Source organism: Balaenoptera musculus, chromosome 2 (assembly GCF_009873245.2).
Source record: "Balaenoptera musculus isolate JJ_BM4_2016_0621 chromosome 2, mBalMus1.pri.v3, whole genome shotgun sequence".
In the NCBI taxonomy this organism is placed as follows: domain Eukaryota; kingdom Metazoa; phylum Chordata; class Mammalia; order Artiodactyla; family Balaenopteridae; genus Balaenoptera; species Balaenoptera musculus.
In genome coordinates this window covers 61,113,313-61,133,971 of record NC_045786.1, presented here as the reverse complement: position 1 = coordinate 61,133,971, position 20,659 = coordinate 61,113,313, and the positions used below count along the sequence as shown (strand labels likewise).

Sequence of the window (20,659 nt, the reverse complement as noted above, 5' to 3'; positions counted from 1 at the left end):
AAATGTGCCACCCCCCAACACTGTCCTCCCAGGGAGCGGTCAGTCTTGGGGGCAAAGGGGAGAGATGGTGCCAGGGTTCTGCCCCTCTCCCTGCACTCTGGGGTCACCAGTAAACTCTTTTCCTTCCCCACCTCTCCACAGTGGATGTAACCATCACTACCTCCTTTGGGAAGCCTCTCACAGTCTACTACTTGGCTCAGGGAAAATTCTCCATCCCTACCAAGATCTCCTGGAAAAGTCCTACCACTGGCCACAAGGAAACCACAGAAAAATCAGGGTCCCCAGGCCTCTTCCCACAATTCCTCCACAGGCTGTGTCCTGTAGTGACCCCTGCCCTGTCCTACCTTCTTGGGGGTGGAGGCAGGGTCAGGTAGAGTGAAGGGCAGGTGAGCTGGTGTCTGCGGTGCTTCTAAGATGGCAGCAGCGGCGGTGGGAAGGGAAGGACTCCCTGCTGGTGCTGCACCACGGTATTGTTGCCCACAGGGGGAAGCTTCCATCCTCTGCGGCGGTCAGGGAGGGAGCAGCCTGAACAGGGAACTGAGAGCCGCAGGCAGGTGTGTGAGCTTGAGCGTTCCTGGCAGGGAGTCAGATATGATCAGGCACAGTTCCTGGGTGTGGACAGCATGGGCCTGAGGTCACCCACCTCGGTCTCCTTGGCTGACATGGCTGGGGACAGGAAAGTGGGAGAGCTGGGTGGTGATGGTGGCTTCGCAAACTTCTGTAGTCAGGGTTCAGGGCAGGAAGGTGGGCAGAGTCAGCTCTCATCAGGATCTTGGCTAGCTCACCTCTAATGGGGCCAGTGAGGTCCCAGCATCCTCCCACCCCACCCCCACCCCCTGCCCCATGGAGGAAAGAAAGGTTCAGCGAGAATGCATGTTGCAGGAGGGGTGTTTAATCTAGTTGTGAGATACTTTGGGGAGTTAGCATATCTATTTTACTTACCATTGTGCTAATCATGTGATGTTCTTACCTATTCATTACAGTGGGTCCCTATCACGATACGGTCTTCTGGATAATGCATTACCGAGCTCCCTTCTCCCAGTCTCAGACTAGACAGGAAACCTTGATTCCTCTTCCCACGGTCAAGAAAATGGAGTGGCTCTGAGGAGGCTGTGGGATTCTCAAGTCCCTCACTGCAGGTGCTCTCATCTTTCCCATCTTGCACCAACATGCATCCTCTGCTTCAGCAAGGCTTTTCTCTGCTGTCCCCCTAATGGCCACCCCAGCCATCTTTGTAAAGTTCTACTTACCCCAGATGTCCCTCATTCCCACTTCCAAGTGTCCAAGTTCTACTCCATTGCAAATGAATTCCATTTCAAATCCTCCTCCTTCCAGCCTCCTTTCCTAGATATTCCGGCCCCTAACTAATGCCAGCTCAGCCCAGACCAGAAAAGGGCTGGAAATTTCTTGGGCTGAGGACAGCCTAGTCTTCCTGGCTCTGCTGGAGACATGAGAAGGGGAGGAGGACGATTTGGACCTGGAGCTGTTTTCTGCTGATCCCTAGTCCATGCCCCAGACCCACGGGGAACCAAGGGCAGGTTCTAGGAGTCTGGTTCCCAAGGGCCTGAGCCCTGGTGAGCACTGGTTAGTTGTGCTGAGGGAAATCCATGCTCTGGCAACATCTCTACTTGCAGGGGTTCCTGGTACCCTGAAGCTAGGAGTGTGGGAAGCATGGAGAAGTCTAGATCCAGATCCTATTTCTGCATTTAGGAGCTGGCTGTTTTGGGAAGGATACTACACCTCTCTGGGTCTCAGTTTTCTCATTTGTGAAATGGCAAGAGTCTCAGTTACGTGCAGGGTTGCTGTAAAGTAGGTAAGATAATTTATGTAAAGCGACCAATGCATCAAGTAATAGGTATTCCATAAATAGTAGCTCTTATGTAGTGTAAATAATAACAGCAATGGTAAATCCCCAGCTCCACCAATTTCCTACTGTGCAACTTTGAACAAATTCCTTATTTGTTCATCAGCTCCCTCACCTGTAAAATAAGGATCGTCGTTCATCCGTTTATTTAATAAATAATTATTGAGCAACCTATTATGCGCCAGGCACAACTAAATCTGTCATTTAGTGTTAGTTAAGAGATGCAACACAGTGCCCAGCATGTACTAGGTGGTTGATAAATGTCAGGTTTCTTATACAAGCCGCAGCTGGAGGATGGGAGGTAGGTGGGGGGAGAGAGGGGTTGGGACAGAGAAAGGGAACTCAGGAGGGGCAGAGGTGGAAGGCTGGGCCTGCCTTGAATTCCCAGCTTCCTCCCTGCCCTTTTTTCCTTCTCTTGACAGAGCCTCGCTTTGTCTCTAAGGGTGGGGGATGGTGCTGGGGCCTCTGAATAGTTTGCCCCTCTTTCTGCCCCTTGGTTTCGTCAGACTACTTCTGTAGACTAGATCCTCTGTCCCTTGCCTGTAAAATGGAGACAGTGTCTTATTCTCAGACATTGGGGCACTGCAATGTGCCCGCCCCATTAAAGTGGCATCAGGCTGAGGACCCCTGCACCCACAAGGACATGTCCCAGAGCTGTCTCCTCACTAAGCTGGTCTCCTGCCTCAAGCTTCAGGTTCCTTTCTCAGGGATCACAGGCTGGACCCAATGCCTGTGGGCTTCTCAGCACTGAAACCCCACACCCTTCCGTTTTGACTTTGCCCAACCCCCAGCCGCACCAGACCAGACCCTCACAGAGCATTGTGTGTATGTGTGTGCACAAGCAACATGAGATCTGGTATGTAGGAAGTCTGCAATAAAAGCTGATTGAATGAATGCACAATGGATCCCCTCTGCAAATGGGGCTCATTCATTCATTCAACAAACATTTATTGAACTCATAATCCGTTTGGTTCCAGGCTCTGTGTCAAGGGCTGTGACATTCAGGTTAACAGTAGCCAAGCTCTCCAAAGACTGAATGGCATTCACAGGTTTCCTGTTCCCAACAGCCCCAGGCCCACCTGGCTCTTAGAGCACCAGGCCCCTCCCTCACCCCCAGAGACCAGAGCACTGACTCCACCACGGATTTTGACTGCAGCAGATGTTCGAGTGCTGAGTCATTGACTTCGAGGTTGAATCCCAGTGCCATAACCCATCCTGTGCCCTTAGGCAAATTATTTAACTTCTCAGAGCCTCAGTTGCCTCATCTGGAAAACAGGCATAAATAAAAGTGCTTATCTCATATTTGCTGTGAGGAATAAACGAGATGAGGCACATGTTTAGAGCAACACCCAGTGCATAGCACGTGCTCGATGAATGTGAGCTGTAACTATGACTCTTGTCTCACTCTTGTGTCACAAGCGCTTACCTCCCTCTGTCTCCTCCACAGCGCCGGCCAGCACAAGCCCAAGCGCACAGGAGGTGATCAGTGAAATAAGACCTCTTGGAAACAGGGAGATCTGATGGGACATTCTGGGTAAGGAAACCCAGAAACCAGCAAAGGCGTGGAGGTGGGGAAGAGCAGGGAGGGACTGTGCCCGGAGAAGCAGGAAGATCGAGGGGAAGGTCTCAGGGATGGCAGCGTCTGCTCAAGCACGGGAAGCTCACTACTCAGAAGCAGCAGGTTCAGTGGCTCAACAACGCTGACTGTCCTAGTTCTTTCCCTAGGTGGCCACGTTCTGCATTTCAAGTCATAAGAAAGCCACGGGGATCACACTCCACTGTCAGCGAGGCCTGGACTGGATGTGGCATAATTATGAAGGAAGACCAGTAATTTGGGGGGCCTTCCAGAACAAATACCCACTTTCCCCTCTTCCAGGACACCCTCACACCTCTGCCCTATTTGGGGCAAGTAGTCAGGTGGTGGACCAGGGAACAGGTCTGGCTAACTGATGGATGTTAGCCACGACCACATGCAATCACAGAGAACCAGAGTGGGGGGGTGGAGAGGGGGCTACCAGGAAAGGACAATGCCTTACCCAGGGCTCTGTCAGAGATCCCTGGCTCTGGGTCTGTTTCTTCCTTGGTGAAATGGATACTATTCTGTAGGTTTCTTTTCCCTGTTGTAAAGATGAAAAACTGTAAGGCTAAAACCAATCTTGCCATTGGAAAAGAAAATCAAGGGTTGGAGGTAGAACTGGATGTCTTCCTTCAGAGCTAGGTGTGCCCATATCTGGGGTGGGGTGGGGCTGCCCTGGATTGCTCCCTCCTCACTGTCAGATAGGGCAGAACCCAGCTGGCCCTGGGCCCCTGGCATTCATCCTGTGAGCCAGGGTCCCATCATTGATCAGCCCCAACTGCCTGAGAACTTCCTGGGGCTGATAAAGGAGCTCAGACCCCTGGCTCTCAAGCCTGGGCTGGAGAGAGCTAGCCACGGTCCACCACACCCCTGGATTTCCACCCTGGAGGCTGCACCTTGGCTCACATCTTTAGGGCTTTGACTTTAACCCCTAGGCTGAGGGGAGATTCCAACACTGCAAAGCATGCGCCCTAGGTCTGGCCCATCTCATCCTGATAGCATCCCCAGCATCTTCTCGACTGGCCTGCACAATCTCTAGCTCCTGCACTGCTGCGACTGAACAGCGCCCCCTCTGGCCCCTGAGGCAGGGGCAGTAGGTGCTGCCATGTTGCCGGTCAGGCCCTCCTGGGCCCCCATGTGCAGCAGGGGGGTCCCCAAGGAGTGGTGTCCTTACCTCCCTGATCTGAGCGAAGCGCAGTGAAGCAAGCTGCCACGATCTCCGGAACTCAAGCTGCTGTGGGGGACAAAGTGAAGCAGTGACCCAGGGACAGCTCCCATTCGATGGGAGTGGCTTCTTTGCCCACTCCACTCAGGACTCCCCACCTGGAAAACACTGGAATCTGGGTTGGGTTGCACTGATCACAATGCATGTCCAGTGCTTTGGTGCTTACCAACTGCTTTCACATTCCCCATTTTGTCAAAGCCCCATAGCCCCCAATGAGGTAGGCGAAGACTATCAGACCTATTTTATAGATGAGGTAGATAGGCTCAGAGAGGCAAATGGATTTGCTCAAGGTCACACTGCTGCTAGATAGAAGAGCCAGGTATAACCTGGAAACCACATGCTCATGGTGGGCAGAGTGGCACAGGCTCTGTGACTTTGGACCAGTTACTTAACCTCTCTGAACCTCAGTCTTCTCGTGAAAAATGGGGATACTGATAGTTCCTATCTTGTTGGGTTATCGTGAAGATTAAATGAGATAATGCTGTAAAACGACCTCGGCATAGTAGTCGCATAGGGACCTGCTCAATAAATGTGAGCAATGACTGTGGTTATTATCCCAAGAATACTCAGATGCTGTCCCTGTGTCGGCCACGGCCCAGATGAAGCCCTGTTGTTACCTCTAGGCTCCCATCTTGTCTCTGTTGGTGTCATTCAAGACCTGCTAAGCTGGGCTCAGGGTCCCAGTGTGGAGAAGCAGGGACAGAGTAGGGCCACTGGACTCCTCTCCAGGGCTGCCTGCCTGGTGAAGGGGGCCGGGAGCCTGTCTATGGCTCTGGTTCACAGCCCCACGGCGGTGGCTGCCTGCTTTCTCATGTGGACCTCAGGTCTGCTCAGGGCCAAGCAGGGGCTGACTGAGATTCTGCCCTGAGTCTTTGATCCCTAGAGGTCAAGGCTGAGCATGGGAGCTGAAAGGATCAGGAGTGGTCTAGGCTTTCCAAACAGATCTCGGCCCAGTCCAGCCTGGCCCTCCAGGGTCTGTGGAAGCCCGGCTTCCCAGCATGGAGGCCCGCGCATGGGAAGAGCTTGTTCCTTCTCTATGTGCTGGGCAACCCTGAGACGGGAGGAGGGTGGGACTGTATACATCCAGGTAAGTTTGCCTTTGGGAAGCAGAGGCAGAAGTCAGCCTCAGAGTAAAAGGCACAGGGATGTGAGTGATCCTGGGCCCAGCTGGAGTGATGCCACCCCCAGGCCCTCGGTCCTGCAGTCTCCTCCGAATTACACCAACCGTTAGCCCTGGGCTTGGACACTGCTCCTACTCACCTGCCTGCCTGCCTCCTACTCACGAATCCCCTACAGGACAAGGCCCAGGCCGGCAGCCAGACTCCACCACCGTGCTCTGGGGTCTGCAAGAGGAGTCCCAGGTAAGACCTCCCCCGCCTCACCTACACACTTTTGGACACCCTCTTCAGGAGCCCTGCCATGAGAAGGAAGGGAGGGTAGTTCTGGCCACACTTCCTGAGACCTAAGAGGTGAGTAGGCATCTCTGTGTCTACGATGAGCTCTGTGAAAGCTTTGGGGCCTGTGGGGCCGGATCCTTAGCATTTTAAAATTTTATTATGACTGCGTTTGTTTAAATATATATATATATATTTATAGCTCTATGTGCCCACCGCCCCCCAGCTCCCTCCCCGGCCCCTAGTTTTTCCCCTTGGTTTTCTGTCTGGTGGCCATGTAGGGCAGCACCGTCTGAGTGCTCTTGTCTGACACCGTTTGGGTGCTGCTGTTTCTTGTGACCCTTCGGGTCTGCTCGGGGGCCAAGGTGGGGCCTGAGCGGCGGCCAGTCAGTGGAGAGCGCCTCGGCTTGTAGGGAGCCGGGGAGGGCTTGAGGGGGCCCGCGTGGGCCTCTGTGTGGGGAGGCTCCGGGGACAGGCCCACCTCCTCCTCGCCGTCCCCCTCCTCGTCGTCACAGCACAGAGCGTGGTAGAGCACTTTGTCGCTGAACCGCACCCTCTCCCGCGTGCCCGGGGTCCGCTGGGGCAGCTGGCCCTTCACAGGGCCAGCGCTGAAGGCCTCCTCGCTGGAGGAGTCCGGGGTCTCCACCCGGGGCCCGTTGGGGATGGGCATGCCGCCATTCATGAGCCGGTAGTCAGGGCCAGCCCCCGGCCGGGTCGACTCGGGGCCGTCCACGGAGTCTGAGGGGGTGGAGACGTCCAGGAAGGAGCAGAACTCCCAGCTATCCGAGAGGATGTCAGCTGTCATAAAGTCCAGGTGGCCCAGGTCAAAGGGGCCGCCCACGCCCGCCTTGTCGCTGCTGGAGGTGCTGCTCACGGTGGCTGTGGTCCAGTCATCTGGCTCCAGTTCGAAGTCGAAGTCCGAGGTTAGCTTATCGATCTGGCTCACCACCTGGCCGGGGAAGGGGAGAGGAGTGAGAGGGCCCAGGCAGCGGCCAGCATCACCTAGGTGTGAGTGTGCCCCGTCCCACCCTACCACACCCCCCGGCTGATGACCCTACAGGACACGACTGGACTTGAGGTCACAGGTTTGTTTGCCCTGTTGAGGGCCCAAACTGGAGCAGGGTGAACAGAGCTGGTTCCGGCCCTTCCCCTGGTTCCACTCCTCAGTGCCTTTGGGGGAAGGGGGATGATGCCTTCCAGCCCTGCACCCCATCCATTCACACGCCCCTCTGCCCCAAAGCCAGCTGCTGTTCTGGGGGGCAGCCCTGGTGCTCAGAGCTTGATCTTCCTTTGGTTGACAGGGGGCCATTTAAAAAGGGCTGAGAGACTCCAGCAAGGCCACTCAGTGGTAGGATGAGCAGCCCACCCACCCTTGGAGAGGAAATGATACATGGAAACTGCAAAGAAGACTCTGCCCAGGCTTTCTGAAGCATCCTGGACCAGCCCCTGCAGTGGGTCAGCGAGTGCCCCCCATGGGTCTCCACCACCCCACCCCTACATAGCCCTGCAGCCTCCTCCTTCCTCCCCTTCCCTGCCTCTTGATGAGTGAAGATCAATCCTGGTTTGATGGGGAAGGGATAAAGTAAGCATTATTTGGTAAGCAATAAGAAAACCATCCATCCTGGGCCCAGAACTGCTGGTTAAGTGCCCTCAGGGGCTACAGAGGTCACTGCGCCCACCTGCCCCGCATGAGGTGAAGTCCTGTTTCATGCAGGAGGCCCTGCCTCAGGACAACCCTTGCCTAGGCCACTGTCAGCACAGACATCAGCAATGAAGACGGTGAGGGAGAAAGCGAGACCCAGTCAGACATAGGGAGAGGACAGAGCAAGGGGAGGAGGGGAGATTCAGGCCAAAATCCAAACCAGTAAAAAAACAAAAGCAAAGCAGAGGGACCAAGAGACCCAGAGACAAAGACATAGGCAGTGAGTCATCAGGCCCAGGAGCTAGCTCCCAGCCCTCTCCAGTGCTCTTTCCCTGGGGTCAGAGAGGTCAGTTAATTCATTAACTAATGAAGTCCCTAATTCAACAAACATTTACTGAAGATGACTGCTGTCCAGGGATGTGCTAGGTGTTCAGCAAGGAGTGGGGGTGGTGAGTGCCTCAAAGTGCAAGTGGAAAGCAAGGGCAAAGATGATGGGTCAGGAGGAGTCTGGCTCAGTGAGATGTCTACTGCGTCAGGAGTCAGGAGCTCTGACGCTGGCAACCTGGTCAGTCGTTTTCCCTCTCTAGGTCTCAGTTTCTCAATCTGTAAATGGGGAGTTGGGTGACTAGTTTATCTCCAAGCTTCCTTCCATCTCTGAGATTCTAGGACTCTGTATTTAGAGGAGTGACTTGAGAAGCTGTTTTGGGGTGTCAATGCCTAGGGATGCCCACGTCCCACAGCCCCAGACCAGGGATGGAAGGAACACTCGGCTGAGGCCTATGGAAGAGCTGGGGGAGTCAAGACACCTGGGTTCCTGATTCAGCTTAGACGTCAAATGTTCTGTGTGTCTTTGAGTAACTCCCATAACCTCTCTGGACTTCAACTTCACTCACCACCAAGTGGGTATGATAATCTCAGGCCTGCCAACCTCACCAGAGCTTCCTGAGGAACAATGAGAAGGCAGTAAAAGGGCTTCGTGGGGGCACTGGTGATAAAAGTGACATCATCTCCCATCTCTGAGCACCTACTATGTGTCAGGCTTTCCACCCACGAGATCATCATCTCCTGAGTTTATGGATGATGGGCCAGAGGCACCAGTCACCGGGGACCTGAGATTCCCACCTCCGCCGGCCCTGCAACACTGCACATGGCTGAGGTGCTGCCGTGATCTCTGGGCTTGGACAGGCAATGGGGATAGGGCTCTACCCTCCAGTCTGACCACCCCAGTCCCCCACTCTAGAATGACTCCCCCACTTCAGAGAAGCTCGCATCCCCTGAAACCCTTGCTTAACCCAAGCCCCACCTGAGAGCTGGTGGGAGCCCTGGCCTAGAGTAGGGGCTCTCAAACCCGCGTGCGCATCAACTCCCCAGAGTCTCTGATTCAGTAGGTCCCAGTGGGGCTCAAGAGGTGCATGTCTAACAAGCTTCCAGGTGATGCTGCTGCTGCCGCTGTTGGTGCAGGAACAGACTTTGAGGACCACCGGCCTAGGGGACAGGGGATTTAAGCCGGTGAAAAATAGCACCCCAGGGCATGGCCGCCCTGGGGAGAGGCCCTGTGCCCCTGGGACAGCCACACGCGCTAATTAGACTCCGCTGATCAAGCAAAGCTGCCGAGAGTCTGCTGCTATCTGAGGGTGGGAGGATGATGGTAGGAATCTGGAGTTAAATGACTCAGCTGTGAACTCACAGTGTTGCCTGTGGCCAGGCCAGGCCCCGAAGCTGGGCTCCTAATCCCCTGTGAGGAAGATGCAGGGTCCACAGAGCAGGAGCCCTAGAGCCTCAGGCCTGGACACTCTTCCCGCCCAAGAAGCCCTTGCCGGCCATCTGCTCAGGAGGCCTTCACGTTCAGGCCCTTCCCCTTCTCCATTAGAATGCCCCTCTCTGTTTCCATCCTGGGAGAGTGGAGGGAAGGAAGGGAGGGAGGTCTGGGCTCAAGTCCCAAGTCTGCCCCATCTTGGCTAAGAGGCTTGAGAGGCAGGTGATTTCCCTCTCCATGTCTCATTTCCTCCCCTGTAAAATAGGAGGACACACCTCTACTCGCCAGACGTTGGGGATTCAATAGATAGGAATGTGCTTTAAACTGCAGAGTCTGCACAGCCAAGCACTTAAGAACCTGGGCTCTGCAACCGGGCCTGGGGACCCAGATTGTATGCAGGGCCCGGGTCAGTCCACAGACCCTGCTGCCCATCCCTGGTGCTTCATTTCATGGGGCCAGTTAGGAGGGCAGGAATAGGGCAGGCCCCAGGCTACCTACCTCTCTGCTTTGGCTGTCTTGAAATCTATGATTTCTCTCTGAGATTTAATAATCATTTTGCCTACATGTAATTTGGGATTGTCTTGGAGTGCAGGGAAATAATTATATACACAAAAGGAAAGAGAGGGGGAGAGAGAGAATGGAACCACAGAAATCACAGAACCATAGAACCTTGAAGCCAGGAGGGACTGGAGACACCGCTGAGACCACCCTTCTCCTTGTGCTTGCTCACGGGGACTAGGAGCTGAGCTGAAACTGCAAGTCAGGGGTTAAGAACGGGAATCACCTGCTCTACAGGGAGCAAGAGTGAACACTAGAGAGGAGGGGCAGGGCTAAGGGCTGGGACAAAACCTGCTGGGGGCCCCAGGCCCTGTCCCAAGGGTGTCTACAACCTCTGTCCTGGTCACAGCCTCAGCTGCCCCCCCTGAACACTGCACCCATCCAGTCTCCCCACTGACAGCAGCTTCCTGACCAGCTCCTGCTGCATCCAGGGAACTTCCTAATCAGCCAGCAGGAACACATCCCCTCTCTGCTTCCAGCACTTCACGGCTCCCCAAACTCCTGAGCCTCCCAAACACAGCCCCATAGCAAATCTGGTCACAGGTCCTGTTCTCTCCAGCAAGCAGCCTCCTCCCTGCCAGGCCTGCCCCCTCACCTGCCCAGTTCACTCCACCGAGCTCACTTGTGCCTCTGGGCCTCACCTGGAATGTCTCCTTTCTTTCCCACTCATTCCCTCTCACTTCCATAAGGAAGTCTTCCCTGACCCCCAGCTGAGGACAGGTTCCCTGTGAAAGGCTCTGAAAGTACCCTGCACCTCTCCTTATTTTCCAATAGTTATCACTGCTACCCATTTTGTGTGCAGATGTTATAAGGTGGTTGATGTCTCTCTCCTCACTAGACAGGAAGCCCCATGAAGGGCAGGACTGGATCTGTCTTGCCCACCATTGCATCCCCAGTTTGGCACAGGGATTGGCACATTCTCTACAAATATAGCTTTTGAATGAGTGGATGAGTTGAGACAGAGGGCTTAATAAAACCACTTGGGGCTTCTTTTTTGAGAAAAAGTTCCACAGGCCTGGACACCCCAACACTGCCCGCCCTAGCCGGCCCTCCAGCCGTGGGTAAACCCCTCTCCAAAGAAAGCACGTCTGTGTTCCCTAAGGCCCCAGGACTGAGGACCCGGGAGCCCCAGAACCTGTTTATCTCCTCCCCCTTCACCTCTGGCCCCTTCAACTCCCTTGACAAGCTGCTACCTCCTTTCCTCCCTCCCAGCTCCCCGGGCAGCTGGTTACATAACTGGGAATTCTGCATTATTTATGACCACTGATTATTTTTTAATTCTTGATTACGTTATTTATTGTCTTCCTGGAGGGCTGTGGAGTTGGGGAAGGGGTGGCAGGGAGCGAGTTGACCGTGATTCATGATTTTCATCCTGCAAGTTGGCATAATTGGCCGGGGAGCTTCTTGAATCTGTCTGGAGGAGGAGAACGCAAAGGGAAAAGGGAGGAAAGGAAGGTGAGAAAAAAAAAATAATAGGAAAAAATCCGCACAATTCTTGCTGAGCTGCGGGTGATGGAGTTGACCCACTTTGGCACAGCTCTGTGGTCCCCAGCCTCTCCTGCTCCAGCTGCTTCCTGGCTGGGCCACATTTATCTCATGCCTGAATGGCCCTTGGCTTTCCTTGCCACCTCATACGCAGCGCCTTGCCGAGGTGACCGCACAATCACCACCGGGCCTGCTCCCTATGAAAATTGGGTGGGGGGATCCTCCACCACCACCCTGGCTGTGAAATGTTTGTGCCCACCCCTCCATCCTCCTGAGGTGTTCGGACCTAGGTGGGCAACTGTGCCCTTAAGTTATGTCCTACCCAAGAGTCAGTGATGATGTGAGAGACACCGGCGATCAACACAAGAGACAGTTTTGAGCCCCCATGCTGAGTGATATCTTGGGGAGGGGGCAACCAAGGAGGAAGAGGCCAAGTAACCTGCTCAAGGTAAGCTCAACATCCAAGAGGCCAAAGGTAAGCCCCTTATCCCTGGCCTTGGGGGCTCCCAGTTGATAGGAAACAGGGAGAGCAGCGGGGAGGCAGACTCCCACCCCGAAACACAACCAGGAGATTCCTGGAGAGCATGTGGGATTCTCACTGAGGACAAAATCCAAATTCCATACCGTGGCCTGCAAGGGCTCTGTGTAAGCTGATTCCCTGCTCCCTCTTTGACTTCCTGCTTTTCTCCTCCTAGTTCACTCCACTTCAGCTGCACTGGCTTCCTTGCTGATCCTGAACACGCGGAGCCCATTTCTTCCCCAGGATCTTTGCACAGGCTGTTTCCACTGCCAGGAAGGCTCATCCCCTAAATACCACCCTCACTTCCTTTGGTTCTCTGTTCAAAAGCCAACTTATTGGAAACACCCTTCATATCCCCATATCACTGTCACTCTCTATTCCCTTTCCTTGCTGCAAGAGGATGGGACTGCCTCCTGCAGGAGGTACTAAATGGTGCCAGCCAGGAGGTCAGGGTCCTGGCTTTGACCTCCCTGATGATGGCTAAGAAGCTGATGTGACTCCAAAAGAACAAAGCCATACATGGAGTGAGGAGCTGGCCAGTGCTAGAATATTTCATTAATAATATCTAACAGATATGGAGTGAGTTTTGTGCCCATCACTGTGCTAAGTACTTTATATCTAATATCACATTTAATTCTCACAACAACCCTGGGGCTGGGGGGTGGGGTGGGGAGTGTAAAATTTGTTATCCTCATTTACATGGGAAAACAGAAGCACAGAAAGGTAAAGAAATTTTCCCAAGTTCACACAGCTAGGTAGAGGGCAGATCTTGGATTTGAACCAGAGACATCTGGCTGTGGAGCCCATGCTCTTAGCCCGTAGGCTGTGCTGTGTCTCCAAATTAAGATCCACAGAAATCTGAGGAGCTTAGAGAGCCTGCTGGGATTGGCCTGGCATTCTGGAGTGTTGGGGAACCTAGGAGAGATGAGGGCTAATTAATGATTGACCGTCATATCCCTCTGCAGCACAATTTTAGCTTTCAAAGCATTTACATTCCTTACCTCGCTTAGTCCATTAAACTACTTTTCCCATTCATGGGACAGAACTTGTTCCTCATCGCCTGGGAGGCCAATGGCAGAGATACAGCAGGGGTTTAGAAGGGTAGGGGAGGTATGGGACAGGAAACTCCACATCCTTTAGGGGTGTGAGTAGGTGTTGGCCCCCGTACCGCATGCCAAACCCTGATGAAACCCTAAGATCACACTGAGGTGAGAATGATCATATCCCCATCACAGAGATGAGCAGACTGAGGCTCAGGGGCCTGGGAAGGGAGTGCACTGGTGTCCCTTGTCTTTCTACGAACTTCAGGCTGTGTGCTCAAGAGGGTAAGGAGAGCCTGCCATGATCAGTGGTGTCTGGGGCTGGGGAAGGGAGCAGCAGAGAGAGGAGAATGACAGAAGGGGACACAGCTAAGCCCTTCCTCTCTGCTGGCCTTGCTCCTTCATCAAGCATCCTGTGCTACTCCCCAGCAGTCTTGCATGTGAATCTTGTCTTCACATCCAAGTGCTCTGCCCCCCTGGCATGAGAACCCCATTGGTGAGCCCTGAGCTGGTACTGCCCGGGGAGTGGGGTGTGATGAGGGAAAAGTGTCTGCCACCCTCTCGACCTTGGGCCCATCCACACCCCCAAGGGAAAATGCCATACTAAGCTACTGAGAAGGAGCGCCTGACAGATCCAGGTTTACGGCCCCCGTGGAGGACCAAGATCGCAGGTTCCAGGGAGCAGGGGGACTGAAACCCTTTATTCCAAACCAGAGCTTGGCGCCCCCCACTCAGTAACCGCATTCCTGACAAATTCCATCCAACAGGAAGTCAGTTATGGCATCTATTCTGTCTGGGCTTCCCAGAGCCTCACCTGCCTTCTACAACACTTCCTCTGCCCATCACCCCATGTCCAGACCCTGCCTGGGGGATGGGGGAGCTCTGAGGCCTGGTGCCCCCTCCCAGCTGGGTGCCATTGGCAGCGGGCAGGCAGTGGCATACGGGGTAGACTCTGGTTGCCGTAGCAACCTGCCAAAGTCTTGGGTGGAGGCACATGGCCTACAGGGTGTGTGGGGGGAGGGGACTCATCTCTCCCTGTCCTAGCTCAGGTCTCTAGGCTGCAAATCCTGGGAATCTGAAGCTCTGCTGTTCGAGACATGGGAGTAGGTGAGTGTGTGTGCTGGGAAGGGACATGTAAAAGATCTGGAAATGAATCCGAGCACTTCTGAGCTCCCTGCCTCACCCCTAAAGGGTGCTCCTCAGAGCATCACAGCATGAGCATAAGCTATCACCTCTAGAAGACCCCTGTCAAAATGCAAAGATATCAATTAGCCCACCTGCTGAAGCCCCAGAGTAGGCAGCAGGAACCTGAGTTCTAGGCTTAGTTCTGCCACTGGTAGGCTGTGTGACCTTGGACAAGCCCCTATCCCTCTCTGGCCTCATTTTCTTCAACAGCAAACAAACAGGGATGGTCTGGATGACCTGTGAGATGCCTTCAAGGTCTGGATGGTTATTCGGGGAGGGGTGGCAGGTGCCTGGAAGATGCTCAGTTGGGAGTAGGCTCTGAGCTTATTGAAGCTGCCTCCCAGGCTTAGAGTCAATCCTGGCTCTTTCTGGGCAGGCTTGCTGGGGCATAGGTCCCATGCCCCTGCCCGAGACTGAGACTTTGGACAGTTCCCATGGTCCTGATAGAACCGCAGAGCATCTGAAATAAGATGGGGGTGGGGAGAGTCAAAGAGGGGACTGTAGTCCTCTGGACCAATGAGGTTGGGAGAGGAAGGGTTGCTCAGGGGCATCTGGCCTTTGACCTCCAAACTGTATTCTCAAAGATGTTCAGTCCAGACCATGGCCAGCCCAGTCCATGGGAAGAAGCACCACACTTCTCTCTACCTGCAGCAATAGCCATTCCCACCTCCTGAGAAAGGACTTCCTAGTACGCTCCTCCATGAGGCTGCCTCTGGGCAGAGGGGCTGCCCTGCCCAACCCCTGCTTCTGTCCCAGCATTTCCACAACCCCCTCTACTCCGAACATGACTCCCTTCCAACACCCTCTGCTCCTTGGCTCTCAGGCCAGGCTAGAATGCCACTTTCCCAGTCAGGATTTGGTCCACCATCACCCCCTTTCCCCAGCCTTCCTAGCGCCCCCATCTTCCCCACACAGCTGGCTGGGGAGAGCTCAAGCCCATAACTCCAGTTCAATCACTCTTACTGCCATCTCTGCAGGGACCCTGGTTACAAGGAGTTGAAATTTGGCTAAAGCCCACCTGGCTGGCATAATGGCACCCAGCAGGCAAATTTAGGCCAGCGGCTCAGAACGCTGGTCATGCATTTTGGGCTCGAACACAGCCCAGGGGGCAGGGCTGAGGACATGTGTACCTCATTACCCTGGTGATGTGGGAAGCAGTAATTAAACTGGGCTCCACTTAGAGAGACAGAGAGGGACACATATCCCAGGATCTCTCGCTGACTTTTCAGCCTTGGCAAAAAACATTCAGAACTGTGGGATGGGGATGCATCCCTTCAGAGGAGATTCCTGCCCCTGCCAATGTACTGATACCCACTAGCAGCACCCTAGACCCATTCCCACCTCAGGGCAGGGAAGACATAGCTGGCTTTAATTTTTCCAGGATCAAGGGTTCTAAGTATCTGTGTGATCTCTGGGGAATGCTCTGAGCTGGGCCTTGAGCAGCAGGGACTGCCTCAGTAGAGCCATCCACACTCTCCCAGGGCCCCTTATAAGCCAGTCAGAGTCTGGGAGGCAGATGGTGGGGTCAAAGTTCAGCTTGGGTCCCAGAAGAATGTCTTCCACTAAGAGGATGTTGTGGGATTCAGTCCTTACTGGCCACCTTGCAGCTCTGAACCATGGGCCCACAACATGCTGCCCAAGCAGTCTCAGGATCACTGAGGCCCCTCCAGCCCTGGGGTACAGTGAGATCATCAGCGAAGCAGATTTGGGGAAAGAAGAGCAAGGAGAAGGAAGTACCCAGCAGAGTGACCCAGGTGCGCACAGCTTTGAGCGCACACACACACACACACACTTAAACACATACATGTGAGTACGTTTCCTGGGCCAGGCCCAGGAAAACCGGTCTAGGGGCTGCCTGGCCCCTTACTTACCTCCCTTAGCTCCTTGGCCACCTCCTTGAGCTCCCGCAGTATGTCCTCCAGCTGCCCAATGACCATCTTCATGCGCTGTCGAATCCGCTCCCGCTCGCCACCACTGCTGGGGTCGTCACTGGGCTGCCCGAGGTCCGGGGTGCCCCGAATGTTCATCCTTTACCACGTGGCCGCAGGCCTGCCCATACTCCCCCCAGCTGGGCACACGCTGCGTCTGCCTCCACGGAGCCCCCCTCAGCCGGGCAGAGCTCCACATCTTAACGGCCCCCTAGCCCACCCTGGCCCTGGGTGGCCCTCACCCAGCCCCTGTCCCCTGCCACCCCGCCTCCTCTACCTCTGGGTGGGGAATGGGACACCCAGAGGGAGACAGAGTCTGACCAAGGGGGTCAAGGTGAGGACACAGGAGAGCAGGGGGAGGGGCCTTGGGTCTCAGGAGTGGCCTCTAGGACTTGAAGTGCCTGTGGGTATGCTGAGCTGGACACAGAGGCAGGGGGATGACTCTGCAGGGACTAAGGGTAAGAGATGCCCTTGGGAGGGGCGGAAGGCAGCAGTAATCCCCTCACAACTCCTAGGAAATTGCAAAGGCAGAGGTCTCGAGATGCAACTGACACCTGCAGAGGGATGGTGGCTGGGGTCTTCCAGATGTGAAGGGGGCTCCAGATGTGGGTGGCTCTGGGAAGGGAGCTGGATTGGAGGAGGGCAGCCCCCTGCAGAGAGAGCGAGCCTGGCGTCAGCCCTCCCAGGTTGCAGCACCCGCCGGCAATGGGGCTGCCTTCCTCCTCACCCCAGCCTGCACCTTTCCTCGCTGGGGATTTGGTTTTATTTATTTATTTTTTTGTAGGGAAGGATGATGGAGGCAGATGCTCTATAGCACAGCCCCTCCACTAAAGGGAAAACAGAAGCCCCTGCTTTAGAAGCTGAAGTCCTCAGCCTGCGATGGGGCACCCTGCCCTGGCTCTCCCCAACGCCCCCCCACCCCAGTCAGGCCTGGCCCCGCTGGTTCACTGGAGGGCCTCTCCAGACATCCATCCTCCCTCCCAGTGCCCCCGGGGTGCCCTCGTTCCCGGCTGGACCTTCCCTTCCCCTGCCCCGCCTTCCGTGAGAACCCCCGCTCCGCTCCCGGACTCACCAAGGGGGGCAGTGGGGGCACCGGCCTTCCTTCCGCGCAGCGTCGGGGGCCAAGTCCCAAGGCGAGGTTGGGGGCCCCCCAAGGCTCCCTAGGGCGGGCTTCTCTCTCTGGACCCTTCGGCCCTTGGCCTCAAGGAGGTCCTCAGAGCCGCCACTGGAGACATCTGGACGGTGGGAGGGGGCGGGGCCTCCACGCTCCAAAGAAGAGGCCAGGAAAAATCTCTCCCAACCCCCGCCGGGCTCTGGTGGGGAATGAGCAAGGGTCCGGCGGGTCCGGGGCTCTGAGGCCACAGGTGAACCGGGCACAGGGCGACCGAGGCGACGCCGGTCCGGTCCCAGCACGCAAGCCAAAGTCTGAGGGATCGGAGGGCGCCGGGATCCCTTCAGCCCACGCCCGGCATTCCCGGGGCTCGGCACCGTCCTTAATTCGCTCTGTCCAGTCCAGATCGGCCGGCTCCGGGGTCCGCCGGGGTCTGCCCTGCCCTGCCCGGAGTGAGCTGGCACCCGTGGGCGCCCGGGGCGCGCTCAGCCCGGACCCCGAATGACCGCGCTCCGGCACCTGCGGCGTCCGGAGCGGCCGCGAGGGTCGGCTCAGCCTAGCCCCGGGGTCCTCCGGGGGCGACAACGCTCCCGCGGCTCAGTCCACGGTCGGAAAGGTCCGGAATCGCCGGGCCCCGGGGGGAGGGGCGGTGTTGGCCGCGGGGACCAGGTCCCCGCCGGGCCGGGCCGAGGGAGCGCGGGGCAGGGGGCCCGGCCGGGCTGGGTCTGGCGGCCGGGCGCGGGCGGGAGCGGCGCCGGGCGGAGGAGAGGAGGCGAGAAGAGCAAGAGGAGGAGGCGAGGCGAGGAGAGACGAGGGGAGGGAGCGCGCGGCGGGCCCGGCGGGCCGGGGCGCACGGGGCTCGCAGCCTCCGCTCCGCTCCGCCGCCTCCCGCCCGCTGGCCCTCGGCTAGCAGCCTGGCCAGCCCCCGGGCGCCCGGTTGTGCCGGTGGGGCCACTGGGCGCCGGGTCGGGCTGGGCCTCCCTCGGCCGCCTCGCCCCGCCCTGCCCCGCCGGGCTCCACGGGCCTGGGCCCGCTTCCCGAGCGCCGCGCCGCCCGCGCCCCGGCCGCCCCCGGCCCGCCCCACCGCCCCCCGCCGGACTGGCCGCCCGGGCGGGCGCTAGCTCCCTCAAAGGCCGCCCAGCTTGCTCGGCTCCTCTCGCCTCGGCGCTGTCAGGGAAGGGGCCGGCCCCGCGCGCCGGGAGGGAGCTTTTAAAGCGACACACACGCCTCCCAGCGCCGAGCACCGACCGCGCGAGCCGGGGGGTCTCGCCACCCTGGGGAATGGGAAACGTCCAGTGCTTGCGGGGCTGGAGGCGGGCTCACCCGGGCGCACTCCTGTTGACCTCGGGGCGCGGAGGGGCAGCGGGTTAGGGGCTTACTCAGTTCCTTCCTACCTTTCCAAAAGCCCCTTCCCCCACTGCGGTGCGCCCCGGGCTTCCCTTTTGGCTAAATTGCCCGCATCCAGGCCCTCCCCCTTCCCCCATCATACCTCAAACTACTCCCAGACGTTGCCTGAAGTGAGATTCATTAAGAAAATAGAATACTGACAGCCTTTACTGAGCACCTACTGTGTGCCAGGCTCTGGGCTGGATGGGGCTGGAGTTGGAGATTCTGCAGATGACAGGAATGCATTAGACACAGGTCACTTTGTTCAGTTATTCATCCATTTACTCAACATTTATTCAGCACCTTCCGTGTACCAGACCCCACGCTAGACTCTGGCGTCTCAAGAAGGAAAAGCAACACTTCAGGAAGCTCACAGCTTGTGAGGACACTCCTGAGTAAACTCAGGGGCGGTAAATGCAGGGCAAAGGCAAGTTCCAGAAGCAATGGTAGGGGAGGGGGAGGGTGGGAGCAACCCAGGCCAGGGGCTGGCAAGCTCTCCTTGAGACAAGCCCTGAGCTGAATCTCAAAGGAGAAGTAGGAGTTACCCAGGTGACTGTCAGTGTGGGGGACATGTCGGTGAGCATTCCAGGCAGGGAGGAGGGTGAGAGCAGAGGCTCAGAAGCAGAAGTGAGGGGGAGCGGTGGGGGGGGGGGGTTGAACCAACTGTGGCCTTTTAGAGATAACCATTTTGACAGATCTGTGGAAAGTGGATTTGAGGAAGACCAGATCCTGAGAGACCCAGAGGCCATGGTTAGAAGCTTGGATTTTATCCTGAGGTAGAGGGAAGCTATGGTGTTAGGGAGGAACCCGGTCCTGCTCACCTCTCAGGAGATCCCTCTGGGGCTTTGAGGATGATGGATCTGGGGGCAAGGACACTGGCAGGAGACCAGTTAGGAGGCTATTACAAAAATCGAGCTGAGAGAGGAGGGGCCTGCATGGCAGTAGGGATGGAGAGGAGGCAATGTTTTGAGAAATAATTTAGTAGAACATGGGAGGACTTGGAGACTGGTTGAACTTGGAGAGGGAGTGGGAGTCCAGGGTGCCTCTGCTTATAGCTTGAGAGACTAGGTAGATGGTTGTGCTACCCACTGACTTAGAAGAACAGGTCTGGGGTGAAGATGAGGCATCTAATTTGGGACAGGTGGAGATATTCTGAAGACAGTTGAGTATACGATCTATGCCTGGGCTTGAGAGTATATATATATTTTTAATCATCATTAGAGGGGCTGAAATTAACCAGGAAGCCTGTGTAGACCAGTAACAAAAGCAGTAGGTCAGGCTGGAGCCTTGGAAAATAGTCCCTGAGAAAGATGGAGCTGGAGTGGTCAGGGAAGTAGAAGAACCAGGAGAGTGGGCATCATGCAGACTCAGGAGGAGAGGATTTGGAGGAAGCAAGTGCTCCACAGTGTCAAAGGCTGCAGAGAGCAGCTGTGAGAGAAGGAATGGAAAGTATCTATTGTCCTGGTATTAGGAAGCCAGTGGTGGTGTGGCAGGGGCAGGGTTTTTTGTTTTTTGTTTTTTTGGTTTTTGGGGTTTTTTTTTGGTGGGGAGAAAGTGGGAGGAGGCAGGTTGTTGGGCACTGAGGGCTGAGTGGTTGGTGAGAAATAGGAATTAGTGAGTATAGGTGACATTGTCAAAAGTTCAGATGACAAGGGAGTAAAGATCTTGAACTAGAGGCAGATGAAGGGTCAAGGGAGGTGGGGCTGGATGGTGGTTTGAGGTTGACCCACAGGGGGCTTGAATTTCAGGGATGGTGATGTGTCATGGGTACTAACGGTTTCACTTGTTCTCCTAGTGTACAGTTCAGTGGCATTAAGTGCATTCATGTTGTTAGGCAACCATCACCACCATCCGTCTCCAGAACTCTTTTCATTTTGCAAAACTGAAATTCTGTGCCCATTAAACATTAACTCTCCATCCCCCTCCCCCCACCCCCTGGCAACTAGTACCATTCTACTTTTTGTCTCTATGAGTTTGACCAGTTTAGAT

At 55.9% G+C, this 20,659-nt stretch overlaps 1 protein-coding gene across 2 annotated transcripts; it reads right to left on the bottom strand.

The window, feature by feature from the left end:
* Positions 1-2,795: 2,795 nt before the first annotated feature.
* INSYN1 (inhibitory synaptic factor 1) lies at positions 2,796-17,379 on the bottom strand. 2 transcript variants are annotated; one of them, XM_036842483.1, is made up of 3 exons: positions 17,246-17,379; positions 16,117-16,823; positions 2,796-7,008 (listed from the first exon to the last, which is right to left on the bottom strand). In XM_036842483.1, exons 2-3 carry the CDS (start codon positions 16,270-16,272, stop codon positions 6,301-6,303), a joined length of 864 nt encoding a protein of 287 aa, XP_036698378.1. In that variant the 5' UTR covers positions 16,273-16,823; positions 17,246-17,379; the 3' UTR covers positions 2,796-6,300. The 2 variants fall into 2 exon arrangements, with proteins under 2 accessions (XP_036698378.1, XP_036698379.1); XM_036842484.1 differs by lacking the exon at positions 17,246-17,379 and adding an exon at positions 11,305-11,429 and having other exon boundaries at positions 16,117-16,255.
* Between the last annotated feature and the right edge of the window lie 3,280 nt (positions 17,380-20,659).

What these genes read in the sequence shown, in the direction of transcription:
- INSYN1 (XM_036842483.1), bottom strand. Translation starts at nt 16,272, where the DNA reads ATGAACATTCGGGGCACCCCGGACCTCGGGCAGCCCAGTGACGACCCC. An exon ending in TGGCCAAGGAGCTAAGGGAG is followed by an intron (nt 7,009 to 16,116) that starts GTAAGTAAGGGG and finishes TTCCCCGGCCAG; the next exon opens with GTGGTGAGCCAGATCGATAA.